Source organism: Symphodus melops (assembly GCF_947650265.1).
Source record: "Symphodus melops genome assembly, chromosome: 7".
In the NCBI taxonomy this organism is placed as follows: domain Eukaryota; kingdom Metazoa; phylum Chordata; class Actinopteri; order Labriformes; family Labridae; genus Symphodus; species Symphodus melops.
The window spans coordinates 6,658,662-6,685,677 of record NC_136697.1 but is presented as its reverse complement, the minus strand read 5'-3'; the positions used below and the strand labels follow the sequence as shown (position 1 = coordinate 6,685,677).

Sequence of the window (27,016 nt, the reverse complement as noted above, 5' to 3'; positions counted from 1 at the left end):
TTGTAATCGTTAATGATGTAGAATAAAGAAATACAAGATGCATAAAAATAGGAGTCGAATCTTGATGCTCAGGAACCTGTGATGACCAGGTTGAGATGCTACAAAAAGCAAACCATGTTAGCATTATTAGCAGCATCCTTGGTACACATGTAACTGCTGACGAAGTTTGCAGGTCCAGGAAGGTCTGAACGAATTGAAGACCAAGATATGGAATTTCAGTTTTATGATGGATGATTAGGATTGTATTGGACATGACTTATAGCAATGAATGACCGTCCTGCTGCCATGATGACTGAGTTCTCGTTGCGACTGAACGATTAGGATGCATTTTACAACTGAATAGTTGTAACCTGATTTATGACAAAACAGACGAGTTCATCAACAAGCGTTTACTTGGATTAATAACAGTTTACAAATCTGCAGTCCATGCTGAAGCTGAGACAGATTTGACTGAGACAGAATTTTCATAATGTGCAGACCCACCGAGTCATCAGATTTGTGTTCTGATTAACCTAAAATGTAAATGGCCTGTAGACAACCATGCCGATGCAGAGTGTAGTTCCCCCCAAAACCTAGAGGGATGCACTGAAATAAGATGAAGGTTTAGCATTGACTTTATGAGTAGACACAGCCTGCTGGAATTGATGTTAGAGAGACGCGATTGTAATGCGACCCGCTGAATGAGGTCAAATTACCATGACTAGTATGAAGGGGCTAAAGTACCTTTTGCTTTAATAGTAAGTTAGTGATTTCTGATTTACTTCGGGATTACATATTCTTGCATGAGTTCATCGGTCTGCGGAAGTTGCTTCCGACCACGCGCCAAATAGTGTGCCTTAACTTGACGACCACCTACTGTTCGTACTTGCAACGCTTATAATTGTGATGCAGGTCGATTGAGCTGCTGGATGGTATGTGTGGAGAAGCCAGAGCTGGGAGCCATGATCAGAATCCTATATGGCTGGTTAGCCACACCTCATTGACTGACAATATAGTGAGAACTCCATATGTGCTTTAATCTATGATTATCATCACCACCTAAATTAGGTTCAACGCGCATGCTGAATCACTTATACTTTAGCAGTAGTAAACTACTCTGTGCGGACTCATTGCTGAATTATAGAGAGCTCTCACAGGTTTATCTGCCAGCCGGACAACTGCCGGAGTGAAATGACATTCAATCATAACACAACTATTTTTTGAATTACCGCGATATCTGGACATTACCTGGTTTAAAGACTGAATTAGAACATTTTTAGAGTGCATATAGCAGAGATCGAGTATATCCTGTGTACTTGTCTCGCTGTCCTCCAAGAGAGCAACGCCTGAGTCCCGCTAACTCTGACGATGACTGAGCTGTAATTACAGGATCTACATTTGGTTTTCGAGGGCTGCCCAGCCGCTAGTCCCTTTGTGCATGAAGTTGTTAAACTGCAGATTTATAGACAGAAAAACACTACGCTCGCCATTGAATTTGAATGTCTTATAACATTTAAGATTATGGTAATGTACAGAATTATGCAAAGTGGGGCTATAAGCCTACTCAGGCGCAACCGCTAGCCTGTTAATGTGACGATGCAGTTTGAGTTGTTTTGGATTCATGCTAACGCCCGATGGCGACATCTAGTGGATTAGAGTGACCATCCTTCCTCTGAGCGAAGCACTTGAAAGTCTGTAGAGACTTCTTTGTCGGCATTTACATTTTATCTGCATTTACGTTTTGAAGTATTTCAGCATATCCCATTCAAGTCCATTCTAATTGATAGTGTTTGCATGAACTAGTCAAGCTGCGTCAAGTTTGACCCTCCTTTAGCAACATGTATTCGAATACATGTTCCGTAACTTGAAATCAGATTTAATTTGGGTGACAACGAGGTAAATGATCATGCCAAGTATGGCTTGTTAGATCAAACATATCACTCATAATTGATTAAATATGAATTAATTCCAGACGTCATAATGCAAATATTCACAAGTATTTATGCCGCCCTAGTATGACTAAATCTGATGAATGTTGAAAAGACACAGCAATATGTTGAATATACACAGGCATAAGTAAAATAAAAAATAAAATGGACTACTAGCCTGTTCATGCTGGAAACATATTCTTGAATGACTGGCATCCGTGCTATAAATAAATTAACACCCTGAGTAAACGAAAAGTCTAACATCTGAGGACAAATCCCGTTGTGCAGGGATTAAAGGGGACTTCTAAAGAGCTTTTCTGACAGATCTGAGTTTAAATGGTAAAAGGAATAGAGCATGAAATTTGGTTCACGAGAATTACGCTTATTGTGTAACATATATGATTATTCTTACTGCTAAGATGCCATTAGTTCACTACTCCGACTGTTTATTTAAATAATTGAAAATCGTTTAAAACGAGAGAGGAATGCATTTGTAATTGATGCCACGAGCCCCGACGCACGTGAAGCTGAGCAATTAACTGATGAGCAGATTGATCAGCCGATCTAGCAGAATTTCATACATGACTTATTGGGCCAAGTGACTGAATGACGTGACACTGCGTGAGAAATTTTAACATTAAAAGAAACTAGTCTTTCTCAGCTGATGAGAAAAACTGAAGGAATATGCGTTGTGGCTGCAGCTCGTTGTAACCGGGCATTCCTGAGTATGCAGGTTGATCACCTGCGCTGTCACACACGTGAATTGCGTAAGGAGCCGGGTCGTGAATGAACCGATTAACGCATATAAACAGTTTTGATTAGTTAACCACGGTTTAAGGATTAGCCCGACACTGTCATTATGTGTTTTCTCAAGTTATTGTGACATAAACAAGCTTAGTCGTGCCAGCCATGATGCCCGCTTCCTTACGAAATAAAAGTTAACAAGGATGTGCCTGAGACCGCTGTAAAACATGATATTTTTCTCTGCCTGTGACACCGAGCAGCGGAGGCCAGCAGCTGCGTGGATTAAATGCAGCATGAACATTATTCTTGAAGCAGGCTGTATTTTGAGTGAGAATGCTGTCACTGAGAAATGAAACTTAAGCGACTGTGAGAGACATGATGCAGCTTTGAGGTAATTACCGAACTTCACAGATTTTGGATGATCAGGTTGCTTCCTGCTCCTGCGTGTGGCCAGCCGTGGGGCTGAGGTCATTCGAGTGGAGATGACGTTCTCCTTTTGAGTTGAATCTGATTTAGGCAGCGTCTCTCGCTGCCCGCAAATTCAGCACGAAGAGCGTATTGCGGCGTATGCCTGCAGCTACAGGATGACTGGAAGAGAGAGAGTTTTTAAACTATTGACAGCAAGCCATTGATTGGTAGAGAAAGTTCGTGGCAGAGTCTGGTTGGTTAATTCCAGGATGATACATGCCCATGATCACCTGCTTGCCAGAGAGAGATACAGGTGGTAGTAGGGGGTGTGGTTTAAGAATTAATGAAGAGGTGAATGAATGAAAGAATAACACCAGTCTTCCTGTCTGAACTTACGCTGAGCTCCATTTAGCTGAAGATATTTACATGTATTTGTCAATTAAATGCCAGAACTTTCACCACAATTTTTAGAACATTATTTGAAATTTCCTGGCTAGGCAGACAAGAGGACACAATATGAAGGGAAATGAAGGAGGAAGAAGATAGACAGATGAGAAGAACAGAAGAGAAGATATGAAGCAAAAAAGGAGAGGAGCAAAGCACAGGTTAAGATACAGGAGATTCAAGAAAAAGGAGGACACTTAAGAATGTACAGAAAAAAAGACAGGAAAGAAGAGCGGAAAGGAAAGGAGAAGAATAAAGAGATGACAAAAAAGGTACCAGGGAAAAGATAAAGAAAAGCTACCCCCACCCAATAACATTTATGTTCTTAAAACTGTACTTGGGAAAAACAAATAAAACTGTACTTTTCAGACGAGTAATAGTAGGAGATGTTTTTTTACTTTGACATGTTTCGACCGTCATCTGCATTCTTTCTCAGAGGCGTCAGCTGATCGCTGTGACGTATCCATATATGTTGTTCTTCCTAGGAGTGGTCAACCTGACGGATCTCACAGGTCTATCAGGCTGGCCGTGCCCCCCGCTGTCCAATGGTCTCTGGAGGAGAGAGTCCCAGGTGTGGGACAGCATGAATGCTCCCTCGTCCCAGTAGCCCAGCTAGCGGGGAAAAACCACCATCAACTGGGACGAGGGAGCATTCATGCTGTCCCACACCTGGGACTCTCTCCTCCAGAGACCATTGGACAGGCCTCTCTTCTTCTTGAAGAGGCTTATCAGGCTTGGGGAAACACGGTCAAGAGCTTCAAAGAAGTCCTCTCTAAGATTTTTCCCTACCACTCTGCTGAACTCGTGAAACACCTGAAAAATAAAACATAGCAAACCACGTATAAGTCCAGTCATATAACCACTACACATTACAAGATTTGGGTCACACACTGTTAAAAACACTCCCAGATGGTTATACAAATTTTCCAGATTCACATTGAATTTTCCCATGTATATGATCTGGACAAGTATCAAATACAATTCTGGAGGCCTAAAATAATTATCAGCGGTGAAACAACTGGGAATTTTATGTATACATCTTGTGCATACTTTGCTGTCTGATTTTAAAAAATGTCTCAGTGCCTCTGTAACTGCACCTTGATACATATGATATAAAGTCTAAAAAATTTAAACACATGATACAAAGGTTACAGGAGCAGTGCAAGCATAAAAATGCTGCTAAGAATAATGCATCTTCTAAAATCAGACAGTAAGGCAGCCACGAGCTGTGTAAGGAATTAATTAAGTCATTTTTTACTCATTTAACTCAACATTACATTAAGAATAAACAAGTCCACAATTTTTTTTTGTAAATACAAACAGTCATACAAACCTGGATTTCTGTGAAAAGAGCGGGCCATCGATGTATTATCTGACTGATGTCAGGCTTGCACCTCCAAAAGCATCTCCAAAAGCATCTCTCCTGATTACCCAGTTAAACAAAGCAAATTTAGAGAGAAAATGTTATGACAGTAACGTCTGCTACAAAAACGAGGCATGCAAGTGACATACAATAATTACTCACCAAATTCAGAGTACCTTAGCGCAGCGTTTGTCCCGTCCACCCTCCTTTCATTGCTGGGGCGCGGGTTCAAAGTGGGGCGGTGTCCGAAAGAATGAACAATAAAAAAAATGTCAGTTGAACTGGTTGAAACAGTTGTCCACAGCTTAAAAACAGCCTCTCCTGTGAAAAAGTGGCGAACTGCCACACGAAAAACTGTCCTCTGCCAACAGCCGAAAATGTCCGCGAGCTAGCAGCCGAAAAGTCCGCGAGCTAGCAGCCGAAAACGTCCGCAAGCTAGCAGCCGAAAACGTCCGCAAGCTAGCAGCCAAAAATGTCCACAGTTGCTAAGTTCAAATAAGTTTCCACTGCTCATAAATATAAAGTGAATAAAAAGGAAGGAACCACATGGCAGGTATAAACCTCTCACTGAGACAAGTTGCAGCCGAATGTCAATTCAACCTGTCAAACATGCAGCAGGTAACCGTTGTGGGGGAGGGGCGATGTTAAGTTCAAGTGTGCAGTAATTATAACGCGCTTTCGGTTGTTTTCAAAATAAAGGCTCATTATACTATAAACACGAGTTTGAAACAGGATGTTCACTGTGGTCGGTCTTGCACATGCCTACTAGCTTACAGGGGCTGTGAATTCAGAGTCACAGTGTGATATAAAAATCTAAGTAAGCATTTTTACTGGGTGCAAATCTAGGAAATACTCCTGAGTGCAGGATGAGCCCTAAAACATACGAAACTGGAAGAGAAGAAACTGATTTTAATGTAAAACACTCAATAATCAATATGATTTTTTAAAACTTATATTTGGCAGATAATAAAAGATAAATTTTAACTTTGGGAAACTTTTTAACTAGCATCATTGGATTCTCTGACCCTGAAAATGTGGGTTTAGCAGTTAAAATCAACATTCCAACTTATTCAGAAGCTGAGATATTACAAATTAAAGTTTCTGTCATGTTTTGGGTCTGTTTGTTCTCCTCCCACGTGTGTCTGTTTGTTTTCCTGTCACTCCCTCTGTGTCTACTAATCATTCAATTAAGTGTTTTCAGGTGTGGACCACAGGTGTGGTTCATCTCGTCATCCGGGTATTTAAGCTGGCTTCTGCCAGGAAGCCAGCGCCAGGTTATTGTTCATCCCCAGTGGTTGGTACTCTCCGTGTTTCTCGAAATTATTCAATTCTCTGTGATATATCTTGTGATTCCCTGTCGTGTTTTTGACCCCTTCGTGTTCTCTCTCTCCTTCCCAGTTTGTTCCCAGTCCTGTCGTCCTCACCCCGTGTTCCTCGTCGTCTGTCTTCGTCCTCATCTGGCTTACACGCGTTTCATTGTACATCTAGAGTCACTTATATTATTGTATCACATTTAGTGTCACGTTAATTACTTGTTCACATTATTTATTGTCATGTTAGATTCATGCTACACTTTAGAGTCACTTATTACTTGCATTATTATCACTCGTGTTTCTAATAAATTGTTATTTTGGTATATTTTCAGTTTCTTGTCTCGTGCTTTTGGTTCCACAATTATTCTGATTGTAACAGTTTCACGGCGGCCATTTTTTAAAATCCAAGATGGCCGCCACATAGGCATCTGGGCAAATGCAAACATTGATTTTCTGACTCCTTACATCACAACCTTTCCAACAATGTATAGTTTAACAAATCCCACAAAAAATCCCACAAAGTTTAAAATCTAAATACAGTGAATCTGACTATTGTTTGCTTTCAGTTAAAGTCGCTTGTTAGACTTACTTCTGCACAAACACTGTATATACAGACAGATTGTGTTACTGTTTGCATAATTCAAATAAAACTGAACTAATTCAGAGTGGGTATATGTCTCTCTCTCACACACATGCACACACACAGACACACACACACACACACACACACACACACACACACACACACACACACACACACACACACACACACCTGGAACAATAAACTAAGCTCTTATTTCAGCTAAGATATAGATACAGATATCAACAACTTTGTCTTTCTGTTTTTGCACCTGATATCTAACAGGATGTCAGTATATAAACCAATCATGTAAGAGTAAAACAGAGCTTTGCATTAAACAGAGAAAAGCTTTTTACACACCTGTCTACTCTAGAGACCAGATTAAATTAAATAAAAAATAGTATATTAAACAAATTATAATACAATTAATAATTACTTAATAATTACTTACTCAATTAACTTGTTTGTTGTGCTGCTGCCCCTATTTGCATGGACACTCTGGCAAAAGAGATTTCTCTCAATTAAATACATTTTAAATAAAAAGGGTTGTCGGGATCAGCAGAGTCAGAAAATTATTCCTGAGCGATGATAAGCTTGATGGTCATCTTGATTTTGAAGTCTGTCTGATACACTTACTACAGCTGGCCAGTGGGTGGCAGTGTATGGCTTTTTAATGTAAGCAGGGGTTCTTTTTTAGACCCTGGACCCCATTCAGGTGAGACATTTTTCCAAGGACCCCCCTCATTATCGTAACATTGATAATCATATATTAATGCAGTGTATTAATGTACTATGGAGTACTTTGCAACCATAGAAGTAGGCTACATTTATACTTTCCAAGTAATTCATTTTATAAACTTTGAGAAAATGTTGGCTCCGAGGTGTTTTTTTAACTTTGAGTTTTTTTCTTGTGTGTTGCACACTATGAAGTGACAGACACGTCACAATCATGTCAGTTAATCTATCGGCACAAAACTAAAATGGCTTGGATACAATAGCTTTTAATAGATTTTATTGGTGCAAGAGGTCCCAGTTTGTAGACATTTTTTTTCAATGATAAATGATAACCAAAGTTTTACAATTTTTTTGTAAGTTATTCCGCGGACCCTCAAGCTATGGTTCGTGGACTCCTGGGGGTCCTGGGACCCCACTTTGAGAATCAATCGATGTTAAACCCTTCCATCAAAACCCCTCCAGTTAGCCTAAAACAGCTTTTACACAGCTGTCCACTGTGGAGATTAGAACAACATATAAAAGAACTAGAGTATTAAACACTTTATAATACAATGAGGAGAAATCACCAGAGACACAAATCTATCACATCTGTATGTAAAATATTATTCATACAATGACTGAAAACTTGAAGAAGCAGAAGAAAACATCCAGTTTGAGGAGACAAATTAGTGAATATTCAGTAAGCTGTTTTAGTAATAAAGGCAAAATGGAAAAAACTTTAATACAGCAGACTACGAACAAGCTCAGTGTGTTCATGAAGTGTATGTTTTACACCTGAAGATTCACCATGTCTTCTTTCTACAGATGATAGTTTCTGATATGGGAGATTTAAATGTTCAGCTGTGGTTTCTCTGTCAGCGAGTGTAATTTCTGGTGATGGTTCTGGTGTCACATTTTAAGAACTTGGTCTCATTAACCACAAAGTCCTCACAGTCAGACACACAAGTATCCTCTGCACAGTCTCAGTGTTCAGCTTCATCATGGCCGCACGTCTGCTGTTTGTCTTCTTTGTGTGTAAGTTAAACCTTTAATGATTTGTTCATTATTATCATGGACTGTTATAAAGCACTGCAGATTAATACATAGAAACATGACATTGATGACATCATCATGTCTGTGCTTAAACTTTGAGATTGTGTTTTGTGTGTTCTGCACGTTGTGACAAATAAAATCTATTTTTGTCTCAGTTAATAATTCTCTGTTTGAAATAATTAAATATTTGGATGAGTTTGAAAGTGTGAACTCTTTAACTTATTATTGTGTGTAGTCACCTTACTTTCTCTCTGTATTTCCAACAGCTGTCTTTAATGGGATTCAAACAGAAGGTCAGTCTGTGATCTCTTATTGTTCTTAACTGTACTGAGATCAATGTACTACTGAAGAGTTTAAGCATGCAGATTATGTTTGAGTTTCATACAACATATTCATGGTTTATATTTTCAGCTCTTCCTCAACCTGACCTGACGGTGAATCCAGCAGTGATCACAGAGACAGACTCAGTCACACTGAACTGTCTGACTCCATCATCTATGTCTCAGTGTTACTACCAAACTTTAAGTGCAGGAACTGTGAGGATATTATCCTGTCTGCAGACTCTGACAGGAAGTGAACTGCTGATGATGGATCATCAGAGTTCACCTGCTGAGGTCAAAGTGAAATGTTTTTATACTGGAGACCGAAATGTTCGATCTTCACACAGTGACACAGTCTCCATCACCATAAACAGTGAGTAATAGTAGAGTTGTAAATATTAATATAGTTTTGTTATGTAATCAACAAGAAACAGACAGGTTTTAGGCAGTTGTAAATATATATATTTTAATATTTTTCCAATATATATGCTCATATTTTCAGCTCTTCCTCAACCTGACCTGACGGTGAATCCAGCAGTGATCACAGAGACAGACTCAGTCACACTGAACTGTCTGACTCCATCATCTATGTCTCAGTGTTATTACCAAACTGTAAGTACAGGAACTGTGAGGATGTTATCCTGTCTGCAGACTCTGACAGGAAGTGAACTGCTGATGATGGATCATCAGAGTTCACCTGCTGAGGTCAAAGTGAAATGTTTTTACACTGTTCAGATTGGAGACAGAAATGTTCGATCTTCACACAGTGATTATTCCTCAGTCACTGTTAAAAGTAAGTAAATCTGTATTCTTGCTGGATCTGCAGAAGAAAAGTCCTGTGGTGTAAATGTCATGAAAAAAAACATTTTATGTTATTTTCAGGTGTTACAAACCCAAACAAGGAGAGTGTCAGCACTTTGAAAACCTCAGTTTCTATTAAAACATCACCTGCTGATCAAGGTGAGTATATATTGGAGATGTTAGTGTGTTGTAGAGTAGTGCTACTACTCTTCTACTACTCTTTTACAGTCATTTACAAACACTGTCACATCAACCTTTTGGTGCCACATTTTCTTCAAACTTCAGACTCCTGTTAAAATATATTTTAGACATTCAGACAGTCACCCTTTAAACAAGTCCCACACAGCGGGAGCTGTCAGATTGTCATTGAGCTTCAATGACAATAATCAGGATGGAGAGAATTAAGATAAATACACTTTTGGGTAGCAACAAAATTATTAACAGTTATGAGAGGAAGGTTGATTCCTTTTCATGGTGATATCATCTTTCCCAGAGGAAGACAGTATAGAGATAATAGACAATGAAGATTCACTGGGCTACAGATGGATTATGAGAAAAAAAAAATCAGTGCATGTGTGTGATTCAGGCCTGTGTGTTTGAGAAACATGTCTTTAAAATGAAACAGTGCAAACCAGAATTTCCCTCTAGGGGATTAATAAAGAATCACCTGTATTTGACTTTATACTCTGCAATGAACCAGAGAGAGAAAAGGAAAGTGCAATGTCCGCTGGTCTTTGAATACAAAGGACACACCTACAAACGCTGTAGATCCCAGATCCTCCATAACCTGTTTGTGAAAAATATTAAACTCCTGCCCACTCACGATTAAAAAAGAAAAAGAAAAAAAAGCCCCATGTTGGAGGGGGGACCCCCGAATGCCTCCAGGTATTTCATACCCTGTAATAAAGTATATAAAATGAAAAAAAACAAAAAACAAACAGGAGCAAGAGTCATAACAGGGCAACACTTCATTTGAGTTTATTCCAGTGTTTCAGCAATCATTCACAGATTTTATATATATATATATATATATATATATGGTTAAACTTCAATCAGGCAGTCAGTTTAGTATTAGAGTGTTTTTATTTTAAACAGTCAGGTCCCCAAACTATGACTAAAGACAAAAAGAAGAGAGGTTTTCTTTGTGCTGGAAATCCAAATAAAGTTTGACATCACTCTGACCTCTTCTGCTGCAGGTACTGAAGAGAAAGAGTCCAGAAGGACCCAGAGGACACCATCATTTATCACAACCACAGGTTAAACATTATATGATTCAACATCACTTTTACAAACAAGTATAATTAACTCTATTTGACTTCATCCACCAGCTCTACATACAAGTAGCTCTCATGCTTCCACAATGGTGACACCTTTAAAACAAACATCAGATAATCAAATAAAATATTTTACATGTGACATTACTTATGAAGTTAATATTATTTTTTTCATTATGATTAGTTTGAAATTATCTGTTTTATATTAACAAGGTTGGACTGTTGGTCCAGCAAGTAACAAGGATGGCCCCACCTTTTCCCCCTCTACACCAGTGAAACCAGGTGACATGTTTAATTTTGCATTTAACCGAAATGTCTGTTTAAACACGAGACAACTTGGACAGTTGATGGTTATTGATTGCTTAACTTGATATGGGTGATGGACATGTAGGTAAGTGTTTGTGAAGAAAGAGTCCCTGCTGTCTGGGATTATGTGACTGCTTTAAAGAGTGTTTTACACTCGAGGTTGAATAATTCAAGTAACCTGAAAGCCTGAAGGTATCAATTGTGTTCAAACCAGGCAGAGAGCTGTCGTGGAAATTCTCCTTTGTGAGGTGGAGAGTTGCTAAGTCTCAGAAGAACTTCATACTTCTGCGTTTGAATCAGATCTCACACGCAGTGTGGAGAGGAGGCCGCAGTCTGCAGCATTCTCTCTCGAACCTTCACATTTCAAATCCTTATATGCATACAGAGAGGAGGTTACCTTACAGTGACAAATGGTGATCTTTACATTACAAGGGTTCTTTGAAGTTTACTGTATCCTGTCCTTCTGGAGACAGTGACTCTTGATAATGAAATGACATTTACATTTGTATGGTGTTGTCTGAGAAAGAGGATGCCCTCCTGTGACTCTCTCGCACCTCTATTCTTTCAGACCATTTGGTGGCTTCAGGAAGTCTATGTAATTTCCTACATTCCTCCCCTTTGACACAAAGTGTCAACACAACATTTGTAGAAATTACAATATAAGATCATTAGAACTGACTGTTTGTTACAGTGAAAATGAATGAAACAAATAAAAACAAAAAACAAATGAGAAATGAACAAAATAGGCATCTTATGTTGTTGAAGCAGTTCTCTGTGGCAAGTTTTAGTTCGTGTTCTTGTTGGATGTTTCGATCCTGTGTTGGATCTTGTGTCTTCTTCTGCTGTTGTACACAGTCCATGTTTACCCTTCTGTAAGAGATGGGGTGTCTAAGTATCAGTGTACATGACATCAGTTTGAGTCTAAGTGAATCAGTTGGTGAAGTAATCGTCCAACGGCGTCCTCTCTCAGCACTCCATAGGTTAGGTCTTGTTCTTCCTTCAGTGGCATGGCTTGGAAAAGTTTGCAGTGATGCATGGATCTAGGTATCCCTCTCAGCTGTCCGATCGTCAGTGGATGTTGTCATCATCTCCAGGTGTCCCTCTCAGTTATCCGGACGGCAGTTGTTGTTGTCAGCAGCTCCAGGTCTGGTCCTGTCCACCGTGGTTAAAACGTCCACGCTTCCTTCTCAGGTCCTTTATCACTACTCCATCTCCAGGCTGGATGTTGTGGAGTTTCACCAATGTAGTCCCCATGGTCAAGACCATGTGTCAAACTTTTGACGCACATAGATATCTTTGAGGGAAAAACATCATTTTGGACAGATAAAAGGCATTTGTAGAGTGGGGGAGACAGGTGAAAGAGCAGCAACGACAGAACACACACCCCTTACAAAAAATAAATGTAAATGAAAAAGTGTAAGAAAAAGACAAAAAATGTAAAAAAATAAATAAATAAATATATATATATATATATAAATACAATACAAATGCACATACAAAAATATGAAATCCAAAGTAGGTTACAAAATGCAACTAAAAAGGAGGGAGGGAGGGGGGGCTACATGAGGGCCTCAGTCAGTCAGTCACATTTGCACTTGGCAAGTTATCAAAGTAATCCAGGAAGGGCTGCCATGTTTCATGATACTTTTTTGCAGAGCCCTGACTACGATATCGCAGCTCCTCTAATTTTAAATGCGCTGTTACCTCTCTGACCCACCGAGCGTGCGAGGGTGGCGAACGGTCCTTCCACTTGAGAAGAATGAGTCGGCAGGCCAGGAGGGAAGCAAAGGCAAGAGAGCTTGATTGACAGCTCGAGAGGGACATCCCCCTGGGAGCCAGGCCAAATATAGCCGTGACAGGGTCAGGTTGTATCTTGCGCGAATACATAAAAGAGAGAGTATCAAACACGGAGGACCAGAATGGGGCAATCGATCGGCAGGTGAAAAACATGTGAGAAAGGGTGGCAGGGGCCGAATGACACCTCTGGCAGGTGGGGTCGGTACCCGGATACAGCTTTGCAAGCCTGCTTCTACAAAGATGCAGCCTATGGAACACCTTGAATTGAAGTACCCCATGTCTTACACATAAGGAGGATTTATGTATTCTCTCAATAGCGGACTGCCAGGTTTCATCAGACAGTTTCAACCCCAATTCCTTCTCCCAGGAGTCCCTAAGATGATTAAGGGGTGGACTAGAGATGCCCTGGACCAGGGTTTCTTAACCTTTTTGACCTTGGGGCCCAACATTTTCAGGGCAAGGTAGTCTGGGGCCCAATCGAGTGAATGGTTCTGATTTAACGTTTGCGGTCATTTTTATTTAATAGCTATTTGTGTCACTATGTTGTAATAATGAATCCTGTTCATTTGTATGTTTTTTAATCAATATATAACCTATACATAGGCTAATTATGCATAAAACCTTGCACAAGTTAAGATCATTTAATTAATTTTGCTCATATAAAACCATGTTTTAGTGCATGTTTGTCAAATAAGTAACACAATATAAACTTAGCAACAAAAGCAATAAAATTAGGTGCTCAATGAAGTTAGGTAGATTTGTTGAAATTAAAATGAGCATTCTGTTTTGTGTAGCGCTGCCCCCGTTGCTGTCATTATTTTTTCGTTTTAAGAACCTCTCCATTACGTTTCCATTCAGATTCAGGCCCCGTTTACACGGAGACGCTGTGACAGCAAGACGAAACATTTGGACATGCGCAGTAGTCGACAACAAACAACAATGGCGGCGGCTATGTGCTTCAGCAGCTATTCGCGTTGTATCGTCTTTTAAAACAGAACCTTGATATGATACATCGTGTATGTCGCCGCCAAAAGAGCAACGAATACTTGCGGCAAATAGTTCAACCTTTACCCAAGCACAGGGCGACCATATGCAGCATTTAGATAAGACCTGGGAGAACTAGCCGCTAAACAGGATGTTGTGGAGGAAGCGGTTATACTGCTGAGTGTCGCGCGTGTCGCGTTGTAAAGTTCCACTACTTCTAACTGATGATACTGCCTCTGGTGGTCGGAGAGTATACTGCAGGCCAACGATCACGGCCCTTACGGCCCACAGATGCAAACATATTATCCCCTTGCGGCCCTGCAGGTGGCGCTCGCGGCCCTTCGAAGGGCCGCGGCCCTATGGTTAAGAAACCCTGCCCTGGACTATATTATACAACCTCGAGACGTATCCCCCCAGAAAGGGGTTAAGGTCAAGACAGTCCTCCAGCCACCCCCTCGGCGGAGCCGGACATGTTTCCGGACAAAGTCACGAACCTGTAAATACCTGAAATAGTGAGTCCTAGGCAGGCCAAATCCTCCAACCAGATCCTCAAAAGATAGAAACACCCCTTTCTTAAAGAAATCAGCCACACTCTTCAGGCCCTTGGAAAACCAAAGTTGAAAAGCCGAGTCGAGTAAAGCAGGCTTAAAAATTGGGTTACGAACTATAGGAGTAACCGGAATCATCTGAGTTAGTCCAAAGTGTAACCGAAACTGCGACCAAATTCTGAGTGAACTGCTAACCACTGGGTTGTTAGAATGATATTTTTTACTAAGCGGCAGGGGAGCGCACAACAAGGAGGCTGGATCCATCGGTTTGCAAGAGAACACTTCCATGCTGGACCATATCGGACCCGACCCCTCCCTAAGGTGGGACACCCAAAAGACCAGCTTGTGAAGATTCGCAGCCCAGTAGTAGTGCAGAAAATTGGGGAGTGAGAGACCTCCTTCTGACTTACATTTCTCCAAAAAAGTCTTATGAAGACGCGGAAGTTTCTTGTCCCAGATAAATGTAGAGACAGGCTTGTCTAGCTCTTTAAAGAAGGACTTTGGAAGAAATATAGGAATCTGCTGAAAATAATATAACAACCTTGGCAGCACAACCATTTTCACGGCATTTACTCTTCCAGCCAGAGATATGGGAAGAGACGCCCAGCGCTTTAGGTCCTCTTTAACCCTTTCAAGTGCTGGTTGAAAATTCTCCTTAAACAGGTCTCTGAATTTCCGTGTCACATGCATCCCCAGGTATGTAAACGAGTCCGGAACCACTTTAAAAGGAAAATCAGTGTAGGAAAGTTCAGACGCGTGCAAATTGATTGGGAACAGTAGGCTTTTGGTGAGGTTAATTTTGCAACCAGACGCCGACCCAAATATGGCGATAACATCAAGTGATTGACCTGAGAGGGTCCGCGCAAAACAGTAGCAAATCGTCCGCATACAGGGCCAGTTTGTGCGTATGACCTCCCCTCGCAATACCAGCAAAGTCAGACTGGGCTCTAAGAGCAACGGCCAGAGGCTCTATTGCCAAGTTGAATAGGAGAGGTGATAATGGGCATCCCTGACGTGTGCCCCTCCGGAGGGAAAAATAGACAACATTGTTAGTACGAACCGCAGCTTGAGGTGCAGAGTACAAAAGCCTTATCCAGGACACGAAGCCTGGACTGAACCCAAATCATTCAATCATTCAATCATTCCCCGTGTTCATAATGAGACTGTCTAGATCTAAGAAACAGGTCCTCCACATGGGCGGTTGCCAGAGAGTCATATTCTGTCTGCAGAGAAATGCGTTCTTTATACAGGTCGGCAGTCGGCATAGATGAATGTCTTCTATCAACGTCGCCAATCAAGTCCATAAGTTCTGTCATACGTTTTGTCCTCCGCCTGTTTGCGCTGATAGTATAGGAAATAATTTGGCCGCGAACATACGCCTTCATAGCTTCCCACATAGTGCCCACACTTGTCTCTGGTCGCCGATTAGTTTCGAGAAAAATATCAATGTGATTGGAAATAAAGGCAATAAAATCCTTGTCCGATAGTAAAAGCGGGTTAAGCCGCCACACTCTCTGTGGGCGCATGTGACCAGGAAAACAGAGCTGTAACATTACTGGGCTGTGATCCGAGACCACAATGTTCCCGTATTCAGTAGAATGGAGAAAAGAAATCAGCTTTTTGTCTAACAGGAAGTAGTCTATCCGTGAATATGACTGTTGGGCCGCAGAGAAGAAGGAAAATTGTTTACCGTGGGATTTTTAAAGCGCCAGGGGTCCAGCATGCCGTAACCCTCGGCAAAGGAGTTAACCACACGGGCCGAATTAGACAGAGGTCTAGCCGACACCGCAGAACGATCCAAGCTGGGGTGGAGGACACAATTAAAATCTGCCCCAAGAATGAGACAGTGCGAATCCAGATCTGGAAGTAGGGCAAACACATTACTAAAGAAAACCGAGTCGTCCCAGTTAGGGGCGTAAATATTAGCCAATACGACTGGTTGATTATACTGACAATAACATATTGACCGTTTTTGTCTGCAATGACGGTGGACTCTACAAACTGCTCATGTCTCTGGATTAGAATAGCTGTCCCCCTATGCTTGGTCTGTAATTTAGAGTGAAAAACTTGGGAGAACCCACCTTGCCGAAGTCTAGAGTGGTCCGCTAAGCTGAGATGTGTTTCCTGCAAATAGACGATGTCTGAGTTCAATTTACGTAAGGTGGAGAAAACCTTACTACGTTTCACCTGGTGGTTGAGACCCCTGACGTTCCAGCTCACAAAGGTGGTCGCAGCCCTAGCCGCACTCTGCATCCCTGCTACCTGTGACAGTATAGGTCAGACATCCCAAGAGTCCTGCGTGTAGTCAGGGAAGATCCTGATAATGTCCCCTTGTGGTGTCACCAGTTCGTCAGATGTGGCTGCTTTGCGGAGAATAGCCTCCTTCTCGCGATAATAGTGACATCTCACCACAAAGGTGTGGGGTGGCTGGTCCTCCTGGGGCCGCTCACGGAGGGCATGGTGGGATCTATCAAGCAGGGGGGGCGACTCCAGACCTAGCGTCTGCTGAAGCAGCTTAGCCACGAAGTCAGATGAATTCTTCCCCGTCTCCCGTTTCTCCTTTATCCCGGTGATCCGTAGATTACATCTTCTCGACCTTGCCTCTAGGTCCTCGTTCTTGTCGGCTATGGTTTTCATGTCTCTCTTTAGCCGCTGCATATCGTGCTCCAGATTAGTTATCCTGTCAGAGTTTTCGTTAGTGGCTACATGCAGGTCCCCCACTCGGTCCTCGATGGCTTTAATACGGCCACTAACTTGGTCAATAGATGTCTTCAATTCGTCTCTCAGCTGGACAATTTCCCGGCGTAGTTCCCTAGAATGTGTGTCAGCATTACCATCGATTTTCTTCACCAGGTCTTCCCTCAGCGAGTGGATAGCCTGCAGGATTATAGAGTCTCCGTCTCCCACTGTACTAGCCGGAGGGAGCTCCGCCTCACTGTCTTTAGCCGAGCAGCTAGCCTTAGCCTTCGGGTCCGTGGTAGGGGCACCTTTTCTCCGGTGGATAGACGTTTGCAGATATGCAAATGAGAATGAGAAGAACGGTCACAACTAGAAAAATAAACAGTAGGGGGTTGATAGGAGGTTGCTAACAGAACAGAACTCACGGCACCGGCGAGGAGCTCAAAAACGTGCGTCTTCACATGGCTCCGCTCAAACCGGAAGTTGTTGTAAAAATTCTTTCTTGGAGAAACAGGGTTACTTGTTTAGGAGATAGAAAGAAGGCTTTTAAATCAGGGTGTGTTGGTCGCCCCCCTTCTTTCTGAGAGTCATTCTGGTGTGCTTGACCTCATGTGGAGAAGGTGTTGCTGAAGAGTTGTAGGTGTGGAGACAGCAGGGAGGAGATCCACATTTTAAAATCTAACCCTACATTCTTTTATTCTCCTTCTTTTCTTACTTAAAACCCTCATTTCTCATTCCTTTCAATCTCTACTAATTTTGAAAAAACAAAATAATCAGTCTATCTTTTCTTCCCTACTTTCATTTTTACCTTTTAGTCTAACATACTCAACGCCATCATAAACAGTCTGTGCTTAATGTCTTTTAATAGAAGACATCTCATGTGTGACAAAATGCTAAAGTTTCTTTAATCACATATTCCCCATTTGTCTGCTCTTAATTTAGCAGAGCCTGTCAGAAAAGGAAAAAGTCAGATATAATTTTTATTTTCCCCGTTTTGTTTCTCATGTTTTCAGTGACTCACTGGGACAGATGTGCTTAAACGTTCAATGGACTTATCATTCACACAGACTACACAATCACACTGATCTTCCCATACATTGCATGGTTGGATCTTATCAAACACACTCTAACTTTGAGCAACTTATTCAGCCAGGTGGTTTGTATGACACATTCGTTCCGAGAAACCCCCTTGATAGCATACATTTCTGTACACTAGACACTGAATGTCGCAACAAAGGTTTTGTTATTTGTTATCACTCATACGCCCATTTTATTGTAGTGGGGCCTTATATATATAATAATATAATTGTTTCGCATGCTTTATTCTTTAAGTGCAGACAGCCTCGTGCTGTTTGTTAGGTATTTTAGCCTCATTTTTCATTTTTTTATTTTTCTTAACTTTTCTCGTTTCAAAACATACTTCACATAAAACCTCCAAGACCACACAGGTTTTACATGGGCAACGCTTCTAAACACGAGCCTTTAACACACAACATAAACCTCCAAGACCGGCTTTTACATGGGAAAACAAGCTCCGCATGAGCTCTCAAGGCGTCCATAAACACACAGCTTTATATGGCCCCGAATGCATAACTGAAACCACCACAAAGGACTTAAATTACGTTTCAGCTACATAGGCTTTTACAAATTGAGCAAATGATTCAAACGCCGTACTCACTTAGATGGAGCGTCCGCTGTCTGCACCTGTGCCCAACATCAAATGGGATCCAAAATCTCCGTTTGTCGGAGTGGAATTTTCCCTGCCAGCAGCTTCCTTTAGTCCAGGCTCAGGTAGCAATCAGCGGAACGTCCATCCCCATCCCTCGTCGCCATATTGTCGTGGAAATTCTCCTTTGTGAGGTGGAGAGTTGCTAAGTCTCAGAAGAACTTCATACTTCGGCGCTTGAATCAGATCTCTTTAATAACACGCAGCGTGGAGAGGAGGCCGCAGTCTGCAGCGTTCTCTCTCGAACCTTCACATTACAAATCCTTATATGCAACAGAGAGGAGGTTACCTTACAGTGACAAATGGTGATCTTTACATTACAAGGGTTCTTTGAAGTTTACTGTATCCTGTCCTTCTGGAGACAGTGACTCTTGATAATGAAATGACATTTACATTTGTATGGTGTTGTCTGAGAAAGAGGATGCCCTCCTGTGACTCTCTCGCACCTCTATTCTTTCAGACCATTTGGTGGCTTCAGGAAGTCTATGTAATTTCCTACAGAGCAGAGGCAGTTGTAATCCTGAAACTGTGCAAAAGATCCATTAGATTATTTTAACAGAAAGAGAAACACATTTGAAAGCTACCATCTACAGTATAGCTTCACTTGCATGTTAATGTTTTATGCTCAGCTGCTTGTGTCACAGGTTCTGGTTGAACCCAGGTGCAGACACATAGAGACACGTAGAGAGTGATCCATGGCCAAGTTAGTTGGCTTGTTAGTTTTGAACTCACTCACATGAACAACATGATCATAATTATTATACAAATATACAAAATAAATACAAATGAGTAGTGTAACAGAACAAACAAGTGCAGGGAGCAGAAGTGTTCACAGACAGCACAGAGACAGCAGGGGACGGTTTTGTTTTATAAATTTCATTTGGAGAAAGAAGATGAGGACCTTTGTGAGGACCTGCAGCATGCACACATATCTATCAGTGAGGACTTCTTACACCCAGACCTGCAGCATGCACACATAATGGTTAATAACAACAATACTCCTTGAAAGCAGGCCACTTACAGAGTCAAGGCTTCTTCTTTGAACAAAGACAAGGCTAGGTTTTAATGTTGATATTGTTTTGTGTGCTTTTAAGATACAGATATATCGACGGCACCTGAGGATGAAATGAAAGGTAGACCAATATTAATATCACTACATGAATAAAATGTTTCTCTTTTCTTGTTGTTAAAGTGTTTTGGCTGTGCACTTAGGTGTGATTGTAGAATCGTGGATATGGACGTTTGTCTGGGTTTTCGCTGGTTGTGGATCCACTGTGGTCGTCACTGTGATTGTTAAAGTTATTCTCCGGATCAAAAGAAGAGCTGGTGAGTCGAAGGAAGTCAGAATCTTTTTTTAATTTAAGAGACTGAAATATGAAACTGTAAAGCTTTACTCGTTCAGTCTTTCTTTTATATTTAAATATGTGTAATGTTAAAAGGACTTGAGCTTGTTTAGCAACTTGGGGTTAAGTGTCTTGCCTAAGGACACATCAGCCATGTAGCTGCAGGAGCTGGGGATCAAACCTCCAACCTTCCACTTCAGAAACGACCATCTCTACCAACCGATCAACAAGCCGACAGCTGGAGGGAAGAAGCTGAAACTCTTTAAGGGGGAGAACAGTCTTGGAAAATAGAGCTTGCTTTACGCTGCAGCTGTCAACAATAAAGTTCTGATTCAGAGCTGTATTTTTTTTATTTCTTTGTTTAGGTCTGGTAACCAAACCATGACACAAGAAAAAACAAGAGAGAATTGATTCAATGAAAGCTCTAACAAAATCATCAGAGTTTTATAGTCCCTTCCAACTGCAACTACAGAGAAGGTTTTTCTGTGCTGGAAATCCATAGAAAACCTGAAATGTCCCATGTTATCATGCAGATTGATAATGACATCACTCTAATCTCTTCTGCTGCAGGTACCAGAGAGAAAGAGTCCAGAAGGACCCAGAGGACACCGTCACTCATCACAACCACAGGTAGGACATTGTATTGTAGCGATCGTAGAGCCAATCGCGGGGACTGGATGCTGCAAAGCATTATGGGTGTTCGGGACTTTTGGTTAAACCATGAGTGTTTGGGGTTTTGCTGTTCATCACGTCCTGCTGTTGGCAATGTGGTGTGGTTGTTGAGTTCTGTCTAAATAAAAGCACCTGCTTGGGCCAGTGTGCAGTGAATGAGACCAGCTCTCGTTCCACATGTTATTCTTCCACGCAGCTTGCCACAGTATGATTGAAGATCACTTTGACAAAAAAGTATTATCAGTGGGAGAAATTTGGGGTGAAGTTGTGCCAAAGTACAACTGGCTGCAGGAGCTGGAGATTGAACCTCTGACCTTCTAGGTTGAGAGATGACCAATGCTACCACTGAGACACAGTTGTCCCATAAATCCATATTAAAGGATTAAAAATTTACTTTGAATATCTACTTGCAAGAGCTATACTTCAGTCAGACACATTGAAAACATATTGTATACATACAAATAGAATTACATTTAGTTTAATTAATACAATACAGAAGCTGCATTTGGAGAACACTTTAAGAAACATTGATGACCTGAATGTGTGAGTCAGTATCAGTAACAATGGTCAGGTTTGATTGGCTGCTCTAACAGGCACCCAGCTGTAAAGGTTTTAGTGATTCATGACTGAAGACTCCACTGAAGAGACATATGAACAGCTGATTTGTTAATTTCTTTTTTTTCTTTTTTTATTGAGGTTCAGGTCAGTCCCTGAGGTGTCTTTCACACGTTTTGGCTTGGACTTAAAAAAAAAAAAAGGAAACACTTGAGTTCACTTTTACAGCGAGCTTATTAAAATACTTGCTGTGGTAAATGTCAGCTTGTGCATCAACAACCACAAAGAGCTGCAGCTCTAATTGAGCAAAAGTCAAGCGTGGTTGACCACAGCGCTGAGACGTGAAGATGGTGTCTGTGAGAACATGTTCAATAACTGTTCTCTACGGAGTTAGTAAATGTTCAAATTTGGATTGAGATGGATTTAAAGTTGAATGTGAAGGGGGCTGATGGATGGATGGATGGATGGATGGATGGATGGATGGATGGATGGATGGATGGATGGATGGATGGATGGATGGATGGATAGATAGATAGATAGATAGATAGATAGATAGATAGATAGATAGATAGATAGATAGATAGATAGATAGATAGATAGATAGATAGATAGATAGATACTTTATTGATCCCAAGGGAAATTCAAGCTGCTTGTTTACGTCTGTATTGCCCTGTTTTCCACACAGCAGGTACGGATCAGTACAGTTTGGTTCGATTAAGCGCGATCCCGTTTGCATTTCCACAGCCCCCTGTGCCCTATTTGGTAGGTGGCGTGTAAGCCGGATGACGATAGCCGCTATGTAAATAGCGTCATATGATAGCAGCTAACAGCTAACCGCTAACTAATAAATTCAACAAAGGAGAAAAACGCTACACAAACAAAACCAACAATGGAAGACATCCAGCAGTTCATCTCCTCTGTCACTGACATGTGACTCTTTATTACAAAAACTCAATCAAGCTTTGTTTCAGAGAAGGCTGTGTGCCGCGAGGAGAAATACAGACGTAAACAATCAGCTCTGTATGGTTTAAACACGGCGGGGTTTTGTTTGCCGACGTAACACGGGAAGTGACGATTCTTTCAACCAATCAACAAACTGCAGTGTTTAGCTCCACCTTTTCGGGTCAGCTCCACATTCTTGGCACCCCAACTGAAGGGTCCCAAAAAGTGGGACAGTACGGATCGGTTATTTGGGAATCTTTCCAGGGATTAGTCTATGGAAACGCCACAAAATGTGTCGCACCAAGACAAACCGAGCCGGACCCTTCGGTGGAAATATATAAATATGCATATTGAGACCGAATCTAAGACAGGAAGTAAACTATCACAGTGTTCACCTGGAAAACTTTACAGAAATAAAAACTGCTAGCTTCAACCTTTTCATCAATTGTCTTCTTTTTGACCTTTGGGACACTCAGAAGACCCATCCTCTGAGAAAATATGCTTATATATGTATATACATAGATACAACCAGGGCTTTAAATTAACACCGGCCAACCCACCAATTACGGGTAAAATTTCACTTTTACTACGGGTGTCATTGTAGAGTTATTAGCCATTTAGGCTGGTGGTGAATGGAATTAACAAATATCCATCCCATTTTGTTCCACAGCCATGGTTCGGGGCATATCATTTGGCATGCTGCCACACAGACCTGTCTCCCCTCCCCTTTTGCTCCTCTGCTGAAAACCCTCCCGGTTATATGCAACAGTTTGTTTGATTTTTTTCAAACCAACAGGGCTTTAGAAACAGTTATCTGCACATTTAAGGTTCGCACTTTGGATGACAGCACAACAAACTCTTTGAACAAGAGACATTAACATCAGAGAGTCCAACAAAGCAGTTCTGAGAGAGTCAGTCAGCGAAGGGCAGGGGAGCCGCCAGGAAGGTCGGGCCACAGGAAAAGATTTAACATATACATATATATATATATATATTTCGTCATAGTTTTAAAATAATTTAAACATTGTCATAAGCACTGTTCATCCATTTGAACGATTCTAGTGGCAGAGTTTGACTTTTTAACTCACTTATTAATGTTCTAAAGGCTTTTAATGTCTAAATGTGATCTTATTGCAGAGATTACTGAATTAAAAATTCTTCTAGTATTAATAATAACCTGTAAACAAAAATAACTCTGAATTAGATTATGCCACACTTGTCATCAAGACTTTAAAATGAGGCTGTATTAGTTCTTCTCGGTTTTGAGTTTACTTTTATTCTACTAATCATTTGTCTCACCTGACGTTAAAAATTATGTTTTTTAGCCAGTTCACTAGTTTTAATGCTAGCGCAACAACATTGATATACAGTATATTAATTTACAGTTTGCAATAAATATGATCATGTCAAAGCTGTTACTGTAGCTCGCTGGGAAAGGCGCTAAATATTGCACAATGTAATATTTCACAAAGTTCATATGAAACCGTACGAATACATTTACACATAAAACACAAACATGATCCAAACAATATTCTTGGCTGAATTCCTCTATCATCTGGTTTAACTTAAGCCTCTAACATCCTTCATTTCACTCTTGACTCACTGACCACAGAAAGATCAACTAGTGAAGAAATATGGGGCAGACTAAACCATTCTGTGCAGTAAGAAGGGGAGAGAGGCCTTTGAGAGAAACTCCACATTTTCTGAATATTTGTTTCATTTTTTATTCATACAATTTTAGTTATCTTAATGCCGTTATAATTCAAGGAAAATAACTTGATAAAAATATTGTTTTATTTCTCGCCCATTAAGGGCCTCCTCCCCACATAGGCCCTGTATAGTCAATCCTACTTTTCCCACCACTACGACGCCCCTGGCGATGGAACAAATAATCTTGTTATTTTAACTGATGCAGCCATTGTTCTTCTGCTCTCTCTTATGTTTTTTACAACCAACTAACAAGCCTATTCCCCGTGAGCTCACGTGTTGTGATAACTGAAATGAAAATTCAACTAGGCCTAGGCTATGTTATGCTAGCTTATCGCTAGTTCCGTGCTAGCTTCGCCACAAGTACAAACAAGAGGCGTTTGCAGCCTAAACTAAACCAAATTACTATTTTCACCAAAATTAGTAATTCAACGTCTTAAAAATTCCCTTGCTAAATTGATTGCTCTGGACTGTAGACCACTATTTATGGTAGAAGATAAGGGGTTAGAAAATGTGCGACAGATACCAACATGTGATCCAACTTTCAAGCTGCTCTGCAGATAAACTATTTCAAACAAGTTCCAACAGCTTTATGAATAAAAAGCAAGTATAATTGAATGCATTGCATTTATTCATCCACCAAAATCCATTTAGACTGAGAACTGTTGCTTTTGAGGGCAAATATTGTGATGCACTGAAAATGCGACTAATTTCAATTAATTAATTAGAAAGCCCTGAGTTAATTAGTTACAATTTTTTACTCAAGTCCAACTCCTAATATCAACGCTAAATGGGAAAGCGAGCTGAGTGAGGAGATCCCAGAGACTGTTTGGTATAGTTTGTGGAAAATTACTCAAACCACTACACAATCACAGATATGGAGAGAATTCATTTGGAGAAACCTCATTCGATGCTTCATCACTCCAAAGAATAAAAGTAAACAAATGAAAGTACAACAACCATGCTTGCAAGTACCAAACTGTACATGCAAGCAACTAATGGAGAATGTGCAACAACATGGATTCGAACCATGCTCACATTTTTTGGTATTGCCCCAAGATAAAGTCTTTCTGGTATTATGTTCATTCGGCTCTCTGTAAGGTGCTGGGTTATGTAATCCCTTGAACTTGTCTTGTTCTATACCTGGGACACTTGGAAGGAACTGTACATGCAAGCAACTAATACTTGATCAAGATTCTGCAGCAAAGAAAACCATCACTAAGAACTGGCTAAAGACTGACATACCAAAGCACAGGCAGTGGCTGTCAATCATAGACAACATCCTTGTGATGGAAAAGATAACCTACAAGTTGAAAATTAAGGAAGAACAGTTTTCTAAAGGCTGGGGAAAATGGTTAACATATACAACAAAACAGGGACACAAGCATGGTTGTGAGGAGGCACTGCTCTGAAGGAAGTCAACGACTTCAAGTACCTGGACTCATGGATCAACTCGACAGAGCAAGATCTGAAAGTGAGAAAGGCACAAATCAAACTCAGCTTCTTCTATGCAACGGTAGAATATGTTCTCCTTAATGGCAGTGAATGCTGGACTCTGAAGCCAACTCTGCAGAAGGCTTTAGATGGGGGCTACACCTACTACATGTAGTGCTGAACATCAGCAAGAGCTCACATGTAATCAACGAGACTCTGTATACTGGAGTAACCAGGGTGAGTGACAAAATAGGTGCCAGGAAAATGAGACTTGCAGGACATTGACAAAGACACCAAGAGCTGCCAGCCAGCAATATGGTGCTGTAGGAACCAGTGCATGGGCACCGGTCACAAGGACTTCCCACAATAACATTTCTGGATGTTCTCAAGAAAGACACAGGAGTGCAAAGCACCAATGACTATCTGAAATTCTATACCTGTCCTCTTGACCTTATTTCCACAAAGCTGTGTAAAAGTTTCCCTCACTGCCTCAATGCATGTAAAAAAAAACTCAAATCTTTTCCAATCCAGTTTCTAGGTTTACCTTACATCATCCCCATCTCAAGTTGACTTGTCTCCCAACACACCTGAATAAAGAAAAAATATACACAATTAAACAATGTCAGTCAAGTAATATGGAGAACTACATTATTGATTTCTCTGTCTGGAAGAAAACTGATCTAATGTGTCTAAAAGGTAATTAAGCTAATTAATGGACAGTGTGTGCTGTAATAAAAATATAGGGAACATTTTCTCATTGGGTGTGTCTTCTTCAGTCTCAGGTTCTGAGGGACTGAAAAAGACTGAATCTCTGAAAAGCAACAATAAGAACTTTATATAATAAGAAGTCTAACAAGAAGAGTAATCATTATTTTCCAGATAAAACAGATGTTCAAGTTGGTTTTTCTTTCTTTTTCCAGCGGTCTTTGTACCATTTGTACCACACCATCCCTGAGAGGACGACTGCAACAGCCAGCAATGACATGATGTACAGCATGCTGCAGCCACACTGACGTGCAGTTTAAAAGTTTATTCAACAAGAGGAAAGTTAACTGATGTGATGCAGAGGAGGGGTATTCAATCATTTTGTCTTGACAGACCAGACAGCAGCTGGCATATTTGTGACGGGCCGGTGGGAAGGATTATATCACACTTTATGGCAATCCTTATGTAAGGTGGGGGTTTCTATATCTGTATTGAATGAATGAGGAGGACATTATCAAACAGACTTGTGGATTATCTTAGATTTATTTAGCCATGGTCAAATAACATAACTACATCACAGACAATCATTCAGACATGCTTGACCGAGACTTTACAATAATTGACAACACGCTTCATGACCAGAAACTTAGCAGTTACTGACATGCTGCTCAGGATCTCACAATCACTGACATGCTGC

At 40.9% G+C, this 27,016-nt stretch overlaps 1 protein-coding gene across 1 annotated transcript; it reads left to right on the top strand.

Moving 5' to 3' along the window:
- Positions 1-9,479: 9,479 nt before the first annotated feature.
- Positions 9,480-26,798, top strand: LOC306827148 (uncharacterized protein; the record flags this gene model as incomplete). The annotated part of the gene is made up of 6 exons (XM_079348815.1): positions 9,480-9,639; positions 9,729-9,806; positions 20,056-20,094; positions 20,174-20,287; positions 20,875-20,934; positions 26,535-26,798. The coding sequence occupies 6 exons, from the start codon at positions 9,480-9,482 to the stop codon at positions 26,567-26,569; spliced, it is 486 nt and encodes a 161-aa protein (XP_079204941.1). The 3' UTR covers positions 26,570-26,798.
- Positions 26,799-27,016: the final 218 nt, after the last annotated feature.